General features: G+C 37.6%; 1 protein-coding gene across 5 annotated transcripts in view; it reads left to right on the top strand.

The window, feature by feature from the left end:
* Positions 1 to 18,294, top strand: part of LOC116844511 (CLIP-associating protein 1-A) — a 100,068-nt gene that overhangs the window by 31,459 nt on the left and 50,315 nt on the right. For all 5 annotated transcript variants that reach the window (XM_032816110.1, XM_032816114.1, XM_032816112.1 and 2 more), the window contains exons 2-5: positions 11,875 to 11,980; positions 15,591 to 15,762; positions 16,024 to 16,200; positions 16,428 to 16,504. In XM_032816110.1, coding sequence (XP_032672001.1) covers positions 11,875 to 11,980; positions 15,591 to 15,762; positions 16,024 to 16,200; positions 16,428 to 16,504 — 532 coding nt within the window. The remainder of the gene's footprint in view (positions 1 to 11,874; positions 11,981 to 15,590; positions 15,763 to 16,023; positions 16,201 to 16,427; positions 16,505 to 18,294) is intronic.

The raw sequence follows: 18,294 nt of genomic DNA, 5'->3' as shown, positions 1-18,294 counted from the left end.
AAAAGTTCTAGAGCTCTATGCAACAATTTTAAATAGTTCCGGTCATTAAATACAAAAAAATAGACTTTCAAAAAAAGGTGCGCTAAGTTCACGCAGCGCACCTAATCAGTAAAATTAACTATTTCTTTAGAGTTCCGGTTTGTTTTACAATAGTTCTAGAGTTCTATATCATATATAACGATAATTCTAAAGAAATAGTTGATTTTACTGATTAGGTGCGCTGCGTGAACTTAGCGCACCTTTTTTTAAAAGTCTATTTTTTTTGTATTTAATGACCGGAACTATTTAAAATTGTTGCATAGAGCTCTAGAACTTTTCAAGAGAGTATCAGAACCCTAAAAAAAATGTCACATTTTTAAATATGGTGTGCCAAGTTCACACAAGTGTTTATTTGATTCAGCCAAATCGTTCTCTCTGTGTACGTCTTCTCTCTCGCGGTTTGCTGCTCTTACAAGGCTAAGTAGCGTCGAGTGCTTCGCCGCAATAAAACGAGAGCGAGCACGCTCCGATACTATCCGGTGTCGCCTTTATCTCGCGTATTGAGGCACGTTTGTCGGCCAACGCGAGAGATAACCGCCCGATACTTCCACGGGTCGCCAAATATAGTCGCCCGTTGCAAATGGCGACGATTGTCGGGCGGACGGCTCGATGAAATTGTGCATTTCTCCCTTTCGCGCGTCCCGCCCGCAAGGATCCCCAGCGAGGATCTTCTCGCTTCAAATGAAAAGAAATGAAATGAAAAATGGGAGTCGACGTGTTTTTATCGGAAGAATTAATCGCGCTCGCGGTTCTCTTTTGATCGCAGCGATTGTAGGAAGCAGTCTGAGTCACGCAGCCTTTAGCCCGGCACAATTGGACTCTCGTGTCAACGCGTGCGGAAGAAGAGAAATCGAACAATCGTCGACGACGTAACGAGGATTATTCGGCGCGATTTCCTCCGGCTCGCTTTCGTAATCGTCGGCCGCGCACGTCGACCCGCTTCCGCTGTCCGCTTTTCGGTCGAATTGCCAAGAAGGAGTTTGGCGACATATCTGATGCTCGATATAACTGGCATGTCCGAAAATACGCGTTCCGAATTTTCACGGGGGCCGCGTTTAACCTCCGGGGGGGCTGTAATCGCCGTCGGCCACGTGCCGCGGACTCTCTGATCCGCAAACGCCGTCGCGATGCACCGCTGCTGCGTCTCGCAGCAAACGAGCGTCTCCCACGTAGCGGTCGAGCGACAGTTTTAAGGCTCCTGATCAACACCGCGACCATATTGGACTGATGACGTCAGGAGGAAAACGATGCCCAAAATTCCTCCACAGCTAAATGAAAAGATGTATCGTTAAAATGACATTTGCAGCCTGTTCTACATATTTGTGAAACACTCCGGATACTCTTTTGCCGAGATAACTTATTACATAATCGCAAAATAAGTGCGACAAATCGCCTCGTCTTGACAGAAAATCAGCTGTGTGACTCGACCGAATATGACCGAATGACTGTTTATGGAGACAAATAATTTGCTGGCCCAGCAAATTTTCTGTTGCTCTAGCAAAATCTTTTCGTTATTATATGGACAGCAAAAAGATTTGCTAAGAGTACACTGTAAAAACTGATGTGTTAAATTTAACATGTTTCATGTATCCCAAATCATCCACTCTCATTTATGTGCAAATTTAACACAAAACAAAAAGTAACACGCATAATATGGAAAAAATTAACACAAGAATTTAACACTTGAATACCGTTAGGAATCGCATGTTGAAATTGACATATTTAATATGTCAGACATAAATTATGTTCATTTAACATTTTCATTTCGTCAAAACCATAGATTAATACTTCTCTCAAATGTTAAAGTAACGTTTTATTTTAGTTAATTTGACATTATGTCAATTTAACACAAACTGAGATTCCTGACGGTATTCAAGTGTTAAATGAATTTTTTCCATATTATGCGTGTTACTTTTTACCTACATTTGTTTTGTGTTAAATTTACACATAAATGAGGGTGGATGATTTGGGACACATAAAATGTAAAGTTTAACACATCAGTTTTACGGTGTACTAATCAGTATTTGCTGGATATAATTTGCTGAATTTACACGGAAAAAATAATTCTGTTGGTGCAACCGAATTTTCGATTGCTCAGGGATCAGACGAAAATTCGGCTGTAGGAACAGAAAAATTCCTTTATCAGGCTTCTGTATAGTCAATTGTTCTCAGTTGTCTCAATCGAGTTCTAATATCATTGAATGTTCAGACGAATATTTTCGGTTGCGAGAACAGAAATATTATAACAGAGATATCGCTTCTGATCACCTAATTTTCAGTTAGTTCCTATTTGGTTGCACCAACTGAAATTTTGTTTGCGTGTACAAATTATTTTGCTATAAGAACCAGGATTTATATAAGCAGTTTCGCTCTAATAGCAAATAAATTTGCTAAGGATACATTATTTTGCATCAATAGCAAATTAACGTGATTCTTAGGACAAATACACTCAACAAATTTTTTCTATCCCGGCAACGAAACTACTTCTGCTCTGATAACGAATAATTTGTAAAATTAGTTACGTCAACTAAATTTTTTTTATGTCACTACAAATATGCAGCAGCAACGACGATTTTGCTAAAAGAGCAAAATTATTTTTCTCCGTGCACACGGAGAAAAATAATTTGCTGGCCCAGTAAATATTCTGCTAGACAAGCAAAGTCTTTTCGTTATTATAAAAAGATTTGCTCAGAGTACTAATCACTATTTGCTGGATATAATTTGCTGGATTTACAAATTATTTTGCTACAAGAATCAAGATAGATTTATATAACCAGTTGCAGTTTTGCTTAGCAAATAAATTTGCTAAGGATACATTATTTTGCATCAATTAACGTAATTCTTAGGACAAATATACTCAACAAATTTTTTCTATCCCGGCAACGAAACTACTTCTGCTCTGATAACGAATAATTTGTAAAATTAGTTACGTCAACTAAATTTTTTTTATGTCACTACAAATATGCAGCAGCAACGACGATTTTGCTAAAAGAGCAAAATTATTTTTCTCCGTGCACACGGAGAAAAATAATTTGCTGGCCCAGTAAATATTCTGCTAGACAAGCAAAGTCTTTTCGTTATTATAAAAAGATTTGCTCAGAGTACTAATCACTATTTGCTGGATATAATTTGCTGGATTTACAAATTATTTTGCTACAAGAATCAAGATAGATTTATATAACCAGTTGCAGTTTTGCTTAGCAAATAAATTTGCTAAGGATACATTATTTTGCATCAATTAACGTAATTCTTAGGACAAATATACTCAACAAATTTTTTCTATCCCGGCAACGAAACTGCTTCTGTTCTGATAACGAATAATTTGTAAAATTAGTTACGTCAACTAAATTTTTTTGATGTCACTACGAATATGCAGTAGCAACGACGATTTTGCTAAAATAGCAAAATTATTTTTCTCCGTGTACATATTAGATATCACAATAAGCACAATATTCAGAGCATTTCCATACTTCCACAATTTATCACATGATATGCACGCACTCAGTAATAACACAGTAGTTTGCAGGAAAAAATTAATGTCTGTTTACATCATTAGATCTGTTCATTTTTTATGAACTTTGCACTAATGCAATAACTTAGAGAAAAACAAGTGTACTTTATTTCACTCTAACTTATTGCAATAGTCTGCACTTTGTGAACCTAATAGTTCATCACTTTGCCGTTTACAATCATGTCGCCACCGTTAACGTGGAGTTCTCGACCGACTGATCAGGAGCCTTAAAGTGATGCTGGATATCGACATAAGTCGATAAGTTTTGCAGTTGTTTGTTTCTTTTCTTTTAATTGGTATCAAATTGCTTATCAATTCTTTTACAGGATGAAAATAGAAACGTTAATGAACGTTAATGATGCTAAAAAATTGCATGAAATGAACAAAAATTGTTTTTCTTTGCCGACCAATTAAAAAAATATTTTGTCGATTACGTGCAACTGTCTAGTATCAGCTATTCAGTAACGCTTGTCCTACAAAAGTATTTTTAATTTAATGCATCTAACACTGAGAAAAAATTATAGTTGCTTTCGGCGTCAACTATATTCTTTTATGATTTTAACCACAAAAATAATTAGAAAAACCATTGTTTTAATAAGTGTTATTAGAAAGGTGGTTCTTCTAATTATTTTTATAGTTAAAATCACAAAAAGTAGTATAGTTGACGCCGAAAGCAACCATAATTTTCTCTCAGTGAATGAAATACTTGAAAACTTTATCAACACAAAATACTCTTTTTCTGCAAAATTTACGTCGTACTGGTTGCACAGAAAAAAAATTGCGAATGCTTTTACACACTGAAAGTAAAGTGAAAGGTATCATTGAACTTGTCAATGAAACTTTACATTTTTTAACGAATTCACGCGAGAGAAATAGATCGATTCACAGACTATAGACGATCCCTTAATGGACTCTGCAGCCAAGTTTGACAAGTAAGGCTTCTCTCTCGCCCACGCGCGTGCATGCGTGCGTGCGTGTATGGGGGCTTCGCATGACTCCGCGTGTGTTTCCGCTCGAATGTGCGTGTGCGTTCGAGTTTCCTTTCTCGGTGCCTTTCGATCGGAACTAAGTCGCCTCGGGCTCGTTCGCAGGACGTTTCGCTCGGGTTCCTGTTCGGCAAACGATCGCATATTAATATGAGAGGAATATTAATACGAGAATTGCATATAGAATCATAATTACCGCACAAAAGTTGTATGTCCTCCGTCAACGTATACGCTCGTAGAAATCGCGTCGACGCGCAGGCAGACTTTATCGAGCCGTTATCGTATCGACGATACAGCGCGATAACGATAGCGTGAAAGTTACTTGTAAATATACGAGGATACGACCGTGGATGGATTATAGAAGTGCACGCGTGCTTTTTCCCCGAGAGCTCGGAGAGACGATGGCGCAGAAGCGCGGCTAAAGGGAAAAGCAAAAACTCTCGGTACTGAGCAATGATGTCACAGCCAGACGATAGCCCTGAGAGAACGTTTACCCCGTGGCTCGAAAATAGGTTTATATGCCTATGTATAGCGCTTCGTTAAATGTGTCCAAACGTCGCGTTGCATTGAGCGCTTTTGCCAGTGCTGCATGTAGATGTGTGTTTGCGTACGCACAAACTCCATTTGCGACGAATTAAGGGGACTGGAGGGTCAGAAAATCCTGAAAATTATGCTTGTTCTTTCACAATTTTTTATGACAATATGAATGAACATGCGAAAGTGTTATTTTGACGTGTATTTATACAACATATAAAGAGAAGAAAAATATAATTTTGATGATCAAATACGCAATATAAGTGTATGGTAACATGCAGTTAAAATATATTTCGTTTTTCTTTTCAAGGTCGTCATTTTGCAGTAATATCTTGACTCTCGGTGGTTCAATTAAACTGAATTTTAGGTAGGAAATTTCCGTAAGCTTGTCGTTATCGTGCGAACCACTGACAAACTCGTGAAAATATTTAGTTTTGAAATATTAATTTTTTTTTACTATGAAGGAACTGAAAATTTAATAACATTCCATTAAGATATTTGCAATTTTGTTAACTTTTACTCAATTTCTATTATAGTGATTCACACGATAACGACAAGTTTACGGAAATTTTCTATGTAAAATTCAGCTTAATTGAACCACCGAAAGTCAAGATATTACTGCAAAAATGACGACCTTGAAAAGAAAAACGAAATATATTTTAACTGCATGTAACTGCATGTATACTTATATTGAGTATTTGATCATCAAAATTATATTTTTCTTCTCTTTATATGTTGTATAAATATACGTCAAAATAACACTTTCGTATATTCATTCAGTTTTTCATAAAAAATTGTGAAAAAACAAGTACGATTTTCAAGCAATCTGACCCTCCCCTTAAGGGAATGCTGAAACTGAAAACTTTACTGACAGAACACTGACATTTTTCTGCAAAGTTTACATCGTATTGGTTACACAGAATTACAAATGCTTTTACGCAATGAAAGTACGTGCAAAAATAAATAGGAACATTGCTCGATATGTGGTGAAAACGAACAAAAATTTTTTAATGTAAGATCTCAAACTGTCAGCGTAATATTTGCCTAATATTACGTAATATTTTCGCAGTTTGTACGTACCGAAAGTGTGGATGCTCCAAACAGAAAATTTTGGAGAACATTGCTCTACCTTCGTCTCTGCATTTGGAAGCTTAAGAATATCGAAAAGGTTTGCAGAAAGATTTCTAAACATATATGGTTAGGTTTTCCGTTTGGATATGGTAAAACAACAACATATTTATGAAATCCCTTGCCCACAACCTTGCTTCAATCTTTAAGATATTGCCCAACCACAGTTGATTATTTTTAAAATAATGGACTGTGGTTAGTCAATTTCTTACGGCTTAAAGATTAAAGCAAGGTTGTGGACAAGAGGTAAGTTCTGTACATACAAAAAATACTAAAAGGATAGAGTGATTAGTGACGATCGTCTCTGCATTATCGACATTGTTTGAGTTCGTCATCGACTCCAGCATCCCCTTAAGTCTGCCGCAGAGAAAAGAAAAAGTTTGATTGGATTAGCCAGTCAAGTATGAACGAACCAGAAAATTTCCGGTTGAAGTTAATCAGGAATCTTGTTAACTTGAACAGATTTCAACCTGGGATTTCTGGTTCGTTGACATTTTACCAGAAATTTGCTTCATTCAGACATTTTTTTCCTTGCAACGTTGTAAAAAATAATACATTCACGCGCGCACACACACGCATATATACACGACAGAAGCCACGTGTTCACTTAATCGCAGACGTTAAATATTACAAGATGTTATAGTATACGAGCATTAAAATCACATCACCGTTAGCATTAATATGGCTCGAGTTACTTAATTGTTACCTGCACCGTAATCACCGTGCAATTATCTCTCGCGCGCGCGTTTAGCGGCCATTAAAAACGCACGTACAAGCGCATAGCACTCGGTTCTGCGGATACCTTGCCATTTAATTAATACATTCGACTACTTGACTGTTTGATAGATGCCCGCTAAAAAATTTCAACCGATTGCATCCGTTTCTGGCTGTGCAGTGTCGATTATAACTATTCATTAATCGAGAAAGCAGAGACGTGTACGAAGCGAAAGTGACATTTTGACAGCTTCACGTTTCGTAAAACGTTAGTATGATTATTCTCTCATGTGTAACGCGCAAGAAAGAAAAATGTTAAGAAGAATAAGAGGTTGGGTTAGAAGTTAAGGTAATATATAAAATTAATGTAGAGTTGATTTTAGTCCTTCTCATATCAATGCATACGAAACGTCAAGCTGTCAAAATGTCACTTCTCTTCGTCCATGTTTTCTGGATCAGTTGAACATTCATAAGGAACGCGTAGCTAGGAAGAAAGAGATGCTTCTTCTTCTTTAATATTTGGCTCCAGGCTTCTTTAAGAATTCCGCCCCAGCGCTATTATAAAAGAAAAGATGCGGCTGGTCGGAAACTTTCCGTAATTATCAATCTATTTGATAGATCGACAGATTCGTCTTTTCAACCAATCGCATTAGTATCTAAAATCTACTCCATTTCGAAGAACTTTCTGAATCAGTATACGCTGGTACGCAGCAGTGCAGATTTCTGACGTCAGAGACAGTATCGTCTTCGACCCATGAATGGTAAGGCACATTCACAAAACTGAATGACAAGGCAGGATCCCGATTGGACACAACCAGCCACGGTTTGCACGGTGCAACAATTTATCTGGTGAATTATTAGGTTCAACCAATCATACTCTGCACGGAAAAAAGGGATTTGCTGCAGCAGCAAACTAATTTGCAATATATGGACAGTTAAACATAATTCACTGTGTTAGATATTTTTTCTTTGCTGCAAGAATCTATGATAACAAGAAAATCTGTTCGCAAGAAAAGTGGCTAACGCAGCAAATTTATTAGATGGACAACTAAACATAATTTACTGCTTCAGCTATTTTTTTTGTCGCAGAAGCAGATTTTCTTGTTATCTTAGCAAGAAAATTGGTTCCTGCAGCAAAGAAAAAGTGACTAACACAGCAAATTATGTTTAGTTATCCATATCTTTTTTTTCTATGTATGTCCAATCGTGCCGTGATCCAATCAGGTGACACACAGTGACGTTTTCGGTGTCGATCGTAATCGATTGCGCAATCACTAACGACAATGGACATTGCTCCGCGTTATACGCGTTATACGCGTCGAAAATGAGTCTAGGAAAATGATAGGAAAATCAAAGGGATAGATAGCTATAACACCAGACGAAATAGTAAAGTTAGTTCCGATCCTTAATCAACGTCGGCTGGTTGATTGCACGTTCCCTTCCTTGAGAGAAAAAGTTTAGCTAATTTAAAAAAATAAAGCTAATTTAAAAATACTCCAAGGAACACATCTATAATGGGGAAACATAATCTAATCTAATCATAACTTAAATAAATGAGAGCAAATGTGATTTATGTATCTCACAAGTAAACCTGCCCAAAAGGTACACTCCAATTTCTTTCTAATTTGGCACAAATGTAGAAATACAAAAAATATTTAAGTCATATTTTTTCATTTTGACCCACTTTGAGTTTCACGGCAGTTTATAGCTTTTTAATATTCTCACTTCTGTCATCAACAAATGCAACAAAAATGCATAAGAAATAAAATTGAATACAAGATATAGTTAAATAATTTTAACAAAATCGGCATAGTTGAGACACGAACCATTCTAAATTTCTTTAACCGAGATTCCAACCGAAATATTTCAAATCTGTGTTAAATTAGTCAAAAATGGTTCGAATCTCGAGAAATTATTCGTAGAAATTTTTTTAACTTTTTGTTTTGTTTAAACATTTTATTATTTATACAAATAATTTTACACATTTGATCTCATAATCTGCAAACCAAAAACACTTATATCTTGTATTCAATTTTATTTCTTATGTATTTTTGTTGCACTTATTGATGATAGGAGTGAGAACATTAAAAAACTATAAACTGCGAAAAATGAAAAAATATGACTTAAATATTTTTTGTACTTCTACATTTGTATCAAATTATTATAAAAAGAAATCGGAGTGTACTTTTGGATAGATTTACTTGTCAGGCAATATTTGTTAAAATGACAAATGATGAAAAATGTGACTTGCAACGGTAACCGTTTGATTTGTTTCTCTAATAATCATCAAACAGCAAACGTGCTTTTTTCCGAGGGATTTTTCGCAGTGTTGATCAAACAAAGAAACACAGTCAAAAACAACACATCGCACTTGGCTCGTAATCACAAGTGCACTTCGTCTGGGGCTCTCGCAGCTGCAGCGTAATAACGAATAAGGGTCATCGCACACTAAATGACGTAGCTGCATGTGCATAACATAAGACCGTCCCGACCAATAAGCATATTCTGCAAAATTTCAATATAGCAATTTTTTCCTGGATATTTATTGGTTGAAGTGGTTTTATGCAGCTGCAGCTGTGTCATTTTATACACGGTGACCCTAAGAGGCGATGCGCGAGGGTGCGATTTTCCGACTCGTGAAAGGCAACGATGATGACGAGCAACTTCGTCTCCCTCTGGATCGATATGCCGCATCTTCCGAGCGGACGATGTCAACATCACGCGTGCAGGAGATATTACGATCTCTTGGACTCGATTCTTCCCTCAGTCTTCATCTCATCGTTACAGCCAATGGCTGCGATGATCTGGAAAGTGGGATTCGTTCGTTGGGAAAATTGCCAAAAGCTTTATTCGAAGGGACAGCCGACCCCAGTCAGCAGATATCTCCTTTGTCTTCCTTGTATCGATCCAAGCGTAAACGCGAAATCGGGAGATATCGGATGGCGGTAACGCAAGATAAAGATCCAGGGAGTACTCTCTTAAAATAAATCAGTCAAACATCATTGAATACAGTGAATATACACTGATTGCAGTTATAAGTATAGTACTGAAAGTGCTCAGTGCTATACTCATAACTGATATTAGTGATTCGCTGATTCACTTTAAGAGAGTACAAGGAAAAAAAATCTGGTACATACACTGAGGGAAAAATTACCTTAAAATCAACAATATTTCCTTGATGGGTACCATTAACATATTTATCTAAATTCTCTTTATTTAAATAAAATATTGTTTACCTGCATTTCGCTATAAATTTTTTTCAAGGATCAAGCTAATCCCGCCGACTAACACGGTCACTCATGCGATTACCTCATCCGCAACATTTGCTGTCGCTTGAACGTTTTCCGAGGCGGGCTGTCGTCTCAATCCTCCGTGTATAATCGTATTTTTCAAACAGTACATGTGTCGCGTAACTTTGCGCTGTCGTGACTTTGGAGAAAATTAATAGTTTTATGCTGCAATTCTAAGCAGAATCGTAAGTCTCGTAACTTGTTCTCGTAAAATTCGTCAGAACTTATGAGTAAATTTACAAGTCTATGCAATATCATATGTCGTAATAATTACGATGTCGTAATATCTACGATTTCATGTAATTTACGATATTTACAAGTGATTGTATGACATATGATATTGCTCAGACTTGTAAATCTATTCTGACATAATTCTGACGAATTTTACGAGAACAAGTTACGAGACTTACGATTCTGCTTAGAATTGCAGCATTAAACACATCCTTCTTTCCAGAGACATAGCGAAGCCCCAGCTATAAGATAACAGCGTAGTAAAATCAAGATCTGCAAACAGATTTGCGCTATTTTGAAATTTTCTCGGTTTACTAAAGTGATCAAATTTTTCAGTCCAAAATCCAAGACATTTCATGAATGTATGGAGTGGAGTGGAGGAGATGACTGAAAATTGCATATATATATGTATATAAAATATTGTTTCATAGATATTATATATATATACACATATAGTGAGAGAAAAATTATATTAAAATCAACAAATATTTCCTTGATGGATGCCATCAACATATTTACTTAAATCTAAATTCTCTTTATTTAAATCAAATATTGTTTACCTGATTTAAGCAAATAATATTTGGTTTAAATAAAAAGAACTTAGATTTATATATATATAAATAAATATGACACCCATCAAAGAAATATTTGTCGATTTTAAGGTAATTTTTCCCTCCACGGAAAAAATAATTTGCTGCAGCAACAAACTAATTTGCTACATATGGACAATTAAATATAATTCACTATGTTAGCCACTTTTTCCTTGCTACAGAAACCTATTTTCTTGCTACAACAAGAAAGTCTGCTCCTACAACAAGAAAAGTAACGAATTTGCTACAGATGGACAACTAAACATGGACAGAATTTGCTAACGTAGCGAATTTGCTACAGATGGACAACTAAACAAACTTTACTGCTTTAGCTATTTTTTTTTTTTTTGTTGCAGGATCAGATTTTCTTGTTATTATACCAAGGAAATTGGCTCCTGCAGCAAAGAAAAAGTAGCTAACACAACGAACGATATTTAACTGTCCATTTATAGCAAATTAGTTTGCTGCTACAGCAAATCCTTTTTTTCCGTGTAAGATTCCACGATACTACGAAATACGAGCGTCGAAAATAATTTGCTGCTGCGTGAAGTTCTCGAAGTGGCACGAAGGACGCGAAGTACACGGCTGCCGAGCCGCGTTCGTCTATCCGTTTCTATTATTAGCCAACCTTTTTAGCCATAATCGGACGTGTTAATTAATATCTCTTAATGGCGAGCCGTTACAAACACCTTCTGTGCTCGGCAAATTATCCGGTAGACCCCGATCGCCTTGTTACGCGGCCGCGGCCGGTACACGCGAACTGAAGGAGGAGGGCAATCACATCCGACGCTACAATCATCGTCACTGTAATGCGCCATAAATTCAAACGACGCACGTGTCTCTTGTTGCAGGTTGTTCAGAGCGGTTTGGAGATCCTCACGTACCTCGCGGATCGAATGGGGCACGATTTCAAGCCTTACATCTCCACCACGATTCAGCCGACGATAGACAGGCTAGGTAAGCATCGACGAGTCAGTCGCCCATCTATTCGTCCCGCGAATTGTCCTCGAGGATCAATTGGTCGACATTATATGCGACACATGAGACCAAGTTTCTACACTGAGAAAAAAATATCTAAAAATTAATATATAAAATTAATCTGAGAAAATTAAAAAGGCAATTAAAGAGCCAAACGCCAAATGTTGGAGCGGAAACAAAACGTGCATTTTCTTATTTTTCAGAAATATTTTGTATTTTAGCATAAAAGTTAATATGTTATTAGTACCCAGAGAATAAATATAATTTATCTTCTAGATATTTTTTCTCTCAGAATGTGGCACGTCGCGAAATTATTGTCACAAATAATAGTGAAAGTTTCTGAAAGATATCTGGAAAATAAAATTGTTTATTCGGTGAGTATTGATAACATATCTACTCAAATGTAAATCCTTGTATTTAAAACCTTGTATTTAAACCAAAACTATTTTTTTAATTGAATACTAAGAGACTACAATGAAACTGTACTCAATCAAAAATTGTGTTGACAAATCAAACGTGCCTATGTTGTTATTGGATTTGACAGTTTGATTGTTTGGTGAGCTTTAAATGTTTCAATTTATCTTTGAACTTACGTTTGGCTCTTTAATTGCCTTTTTAATTTGCTTGGATTGTATATCGATTGTATTTGGTTGTTTATTATAAAATTAATATATAAAAAATATTAAAAAATTAACAAATATTTATTAGGTGGGTATTATTAACGTATTTACTTAAATCAAAATTCTTTTTATTTAAACCGAATATTGTTTACTCGGTTTAAGTAAGCAATATTCGATTTAAATGATTTTGATTTAAGTAAATATGTTAATGGTAATAAACCCACCTAATAAATATTTGTTAATTTTTTAATATTTTTTCTCAGTGTATTACTGCTTATGACAATTTTGCGACGCGCTACGTTGGGAAAAAAGATATATAAAAAATTATTTGGTGAGTTTATTAATGATACATTTACTTATACTAATGTAAAGTATTTCTCAAATAAGAAAAAATGCATTGTCTTAGAGTCTTAAACGGAGAGAATATTATAATTTTTCTATTTTTATATAAATTCTTTTTAATTTTATTTTGCTTTTAGTTATCCACCGAAATAGACTGTCGGTAAGATCTATCTTGCCAAGAAACATAGTAAATTTCGCTAGAAACTTAGCAGATTTCGCTAGGAACATAGTAAGTGTTTTGATAGCACATTCAGTTCCTAAAATACAAGTAGCACATATAAGATAGAAAGATAGTGAATTGCTGCAGATCTATTCCTCGGTTTCAAAATCCTTTAGTAATTTTTACTATAAAATGCAATACGTGCAGCTTTTGAAAGCAATTGTTTGTTCTATTTAAATACAAGGATTTACATTTGAGTAGATATGTTATCAATACTCACCGAATAAACAATTTTATTTTCCAGATATCTTTCAGAAACTTTCACTATTATTTGTGACAATAATTTCGCGACGTGCCACATTCTGAGAGAAAAAATATCTAGAAGATAAATTATATTTATTCTCTGGATACTAATAACATATTAACTTTTATGCTAAAATACAAAATATTTCTGAAAAATAAGAAAATGCACGTTTTCTTAAATAAAACCTTAGTTTTTCATGAAAGCTATTATTCATTCACATGAAAGAATTCAGATTTAATCAAAACTACAAAGTAAGGCCAATAAAAGTCGTAACACTGGTTCGTGATGTACAAAGCTTTAATACACTGAGCGAAATGTCTGATGATACTAACCAGAATTCTATTTAGATTTACCAAACGGTATGGTGAATAATTGTGTAACAAAATATATTAGACAATGATATCAAACTATGGTATCTGGTGAGCGCGTTGTCTAAGTAGCATTACAGTAATGCTGAAATATGTTTACCAAACCATCTGGTACAGCATATAATTCACTTGATGAATGTTATATATATACAGTTATATATATAATTTTTATATATTTATTGCATATAATCTTCATATACTTAGTTCTAAATTTGTCGACATATTTTAAGAAATTCCATTCTTCCAAATATCTAATGGTTTCAGCATCCATTCTTTTATAGACGTCTTTACAAATTAGTGTATTAGTATGAAAAAAGAAACGTCGCAGCGAGTAACAATTAACTATCGCGTCTATAGTACACGTTTAGAGAGAATTACCAACTTGTCTAGATGCCTACAACTAAATGTCTCTACTATCGACTATCAGATGCGTTAAGGCATCGTAATCAGAATATTGGATATGTGAACCAGATATCGCAAATTCACATATTACTTTCATAAGACGAGTATAGAGTCATTTACCAAGCCATTTCTCTCAGTGTATATGTACATTATTAGATGGCAGAATCTCTCTGTGTCCCCAACTGTTTATTAAAGCCTTTAGGAGAGATAAATTATTAGTTTTAAATTTAGATAACGTACGTTTTCAGCACCAAATAAATTTGTTTCTCTTTTCTATACACTAAGAGAAGAATTTAGTAAATATTATCAAAATTTGGTTACTATTACTAAATGGTAGACGTAAAAGCTATGGCAATACTTATTAATTAATTTAGTTCTGTAAAATAAATTATTTATTTGACAGAAGTAAAATTTATTTGCTTTCAGAATATATTTGGTAAATAAAACTTATTGAATAGTTGAGCAAAATAAGCGATTTTGTAGTAGTTACAAAATTTTTGGTAGGTTCAACCAACCATCTGTAATAATAGATATTGAAACGATGTAATAGCTGCAAATGAATGAATTTTTCGTTGTGCTGCAACAAAACATACTTATACTGGTAACAAAATAGAACTCGTACCTATTGAATCTTTTATTACATGGGATATATTCATAACAATTATCAAATATCTGCTCATAACTGTAATATATTTCATATTAAATATTTAACATTAAGTAACTATTACTAAATTATTTAATTGATGTTACTGTGAATGCAATTACGTCATACTCCCGATCTATTAAATATTTGATAATTATTATCATATTTAGTATTAGTTACTAAGCATTCAACGAATTTCTGTAACTAAATGCAGTTTGTTATAGTTACCAGTCTTTTCTCTCAGTGTATATTTTTCTCTCAGCAATGACATATAATTCATCAGGAACCGCGATGCGTTGCCGATAAATACTTCTTCCATTTACTTATCTTCCGCGCGTAACACAAAGCCGGTTGTCGCGGCCGCATGTGATCCCGACATTCGAGTATTATTTAGAAAGCTGCACCATCTCGAGACTCGTATGGTCCGAGGTGAGGCTGGCGTATCGACTGAATCATCGTTAATCGCTAAATGAGTCCTAAATAGAACGAGCCGGAGTGAAGTTTAAACGCAACCTTTAACGAGGTTGATGTCTATGACAGATGTACACCATATTTGTCGAGAACCGGTCCGCCGATCGCTTGCAACCGTCCGGACACTGACGTCGGGCAATGAATTTCACGCACACGTACGCGCGATTCGACGATACCGCCGCTGCGATCGCTGCTTTCATCGCCATTTTCAGCGGATCAGAAAGAAAGAGAGAGAGAGAGAGAGAGACAACAATTGAATTCGCACGTTTGCCTTCGCAGGTGACAGCAAGGATACTACCAGAGAAAAGGCGCAGCTGGTGCTCTTAAAGATCATGGAGAAAGGATGCATGACCCCCCAGAATCTTCTGGATCGGCTTCGTCCAGCCTTCAATCACAAAAATGCGAAATTACGGGAAGAGGCGCTGATCCTGCTGACGACGACGCTGAACGAGTAAGCGAGACTTGAGACCAAGGCCAAGTTCCACAACATCCGTTTAAATTTAACTACCGGTTAAACTCCTAGTAGTGATTGGTTTATTCTGATTAACTCTTCTTGATGTCAAGTGCGATTGGTCAAGTCCAATGGAATAACCAGCCAGTTAAGTTAACTGGAGGTTGTGGAACTGGGCCTTAGACATTCGCGTCACGATTGCGAGATGTCTTCGTAATAATACGTGTGTGCACGGAAAACATGCGAATCTTCTCTTTGCAGACACGGGGCGGACGAGATGACTCTGTCGGGAGTGATACCGAGCATCGTCAAGTTGCTGTCCGACCCTTCGGAGAAGGTCCGGGAGACCGCCTTGAACACACTGGCGGACATTTACCGCCACGTCGGCGAGCGATTACGCGTCGATTTGCAAAGAAAGCACAATGTGCCGCAAGCCAAGTAAGTGAAATGGGGAGAAAGCGATTCCTTCGGCTTTCGGCCCGCGTAGAGAATTTCATGGCGTACGATTCGATCACGAGAGAGAGAGAGAGAGAGAGAGAGAGAGAGAGACCTCGCCTCTCGTCGTGAAATACAGTCGATAGCGCGGACAGAATCGTAAACAAAGAAGTCATTTCCAAGTACATAACGTCGCGCAGTAATACACTCCCGCGTTTCTCCGTTCGCAGAATGCTCCTGCTGATAGAGAAGTTCGATCAGCTGAAGGCTGCCGGCGATCTTCTACCCCTGGCGATGTCGTCCGACGGTGAGTAAAATTGATTGAATCCCTCCGCTCTGCGCCCTGCGTGTCGCCCTGCGGCTCGATTTGAGCGCGGCTGAGATGAAGAGGAGAAAATGATTGAAAGAAAAACAAGCGAGACACTGCCACGCGCACGTCAGCCTCGGCTTCGGCTGTAAATCTCGCCACTGCGAGCCTGTACTGAGCCTGTATCGTGCTGCCATCGCGCAGCCACGGAGTCTATCACGTAGCGGACGCCTTCACATGCAGGAAGACTCACCTGCCCGCGGCCCGCCTCACCTTCTCCTCCCTCGCCGGGTTGGCGTTACATGTATACATCATGAATATTTACCAAGGACCGCGTGTTCCTCGAACATGACGGGAATAGGCGCTGCGCTCTCGCCCGTACGGTGACGCCGCTTCTGATTTCGTATTAACGACGCGCGCCGGCGTTTTCGACCATATTTTTCCATGCCTCTTTCGCTCTCTCCTGCGCTCTACTCTTTAAGTAAGTAAAGAGATAGAGAGAGGGAGAGACGCAGATCGCGACAACGGCGAAAACTACGCACGTCCTACGTAAGTCGTTCGCCCGTTCCGTCGCATAAAGTTTCGTCTCCTTGAACGGGCGATATAATGAGATCGCTAATTCGCGTTATCTGCCGCCGGGGAGCATTGCATAACGCCGCATGCAGCGATAGGTCGCTGGCGTGTCGCGGCGTGTATATCGACGGTGTATTGTTTCAAGCGCCACACTCTGTAATCCACACCGAGGTGAGGCTACGTCCCGGCTGCCGCAAACGGACGGCCTTGTAGTCGCGCGCGGCCGCCGCGATTGTCGCGGATTGTACGAGCGTTCGAATTTCGGTCGCGAATAATATTACGTCGTGTCGTGTGCCGGCAACCGAACACTCTTGGCATCTCCGGCAAGAGAAAAGGTGGAGGAGGAGAGGAAAAAATGTCTGAGCGCGCATGGCAAAAATTCGTCGGGTGAAATCACCCGCGAATCACAGCTACCGGATTCGCCGCCGCATTCCGCGGCTTTGCGCAATCATTTCGCATGCGAGATGTTGAGGCCGCGAGCGAGAGAGGAGCTTCCTCGTGAGAGCGATTGCGACACCGGACAAATATCGTCCTCCCGTCCGCCTGCATCCTCGAGGTTTTCCCCGAGGCTTGCTTGTCGGCGTTTCGCGACATTGTCGGTCTGAGCGTGACGATTCGATCGTTATTAGTGGTCGTCGTCGTCGTCGTCGTCGTCGTCGTTAATTACCACCTTGCACGAATGCAGTCGTCCGCGATGCGTCCCCGAAAGGCCAAACGATTCTCATCGCGCGGCGAAGCTACCTGCATTTCGCTATAAATTTTTTTCAAGGATCAAGCTAATCCCACCGACTAACACGGTCACTCATGCGATTGCCTCATCCGCAACATTTGCTGTCGCTTGAACGTTTTCCGAGGCGGGCTGTCGTCTCAATCCTCCGTGTATAATCGTATTTTTCAAATAGTACATGTGTAACTTTTCGCTGTCGTGACTTTGGAGAAAATTAATAGTTTTATGCTGCAATTCTAAGCAGAATCGTAAGCCTCGTAACTTGTTCTCGTAAAATTCGTCAGAACTTATGAGTAGATTTACAAGTCTATGCAATATCATATGTCGTACAATTACACGTAAATATCTACGATTTCATGTAATTTACGATATTTACAAGTGATTGTATGACATACGATATTGCACAGACTTGTAAATCTATTCATAGTTTCTGACATAATTCTGACGAATTTTACGAGAACAAGTTACGAGACTTACGATTCTGCTTAGA

Source organism: Odontomachus brunneus, unplaced genomic scaffold (genome assembly GCF_010583005.1).
Source record: "Odontomachus brunneus isolate Ranch 3 - 2012 unplaced genomic scaffold, Obru_v1 Obru_scaffold_042, whole genome shotgun sequence".
Classification (NCBI taxonomy): Eukaryota; Metazoa; Arthropoda; class Insecta; order Hymenoptera; family Formicidae; genus Odontomachus; species Odontomachus brunneus.
The sequence above is the reverse complement of the archived record's forward strand: the minus strand, read 5'-3'. Positions and strand labels throughout refer to the sequence as shown.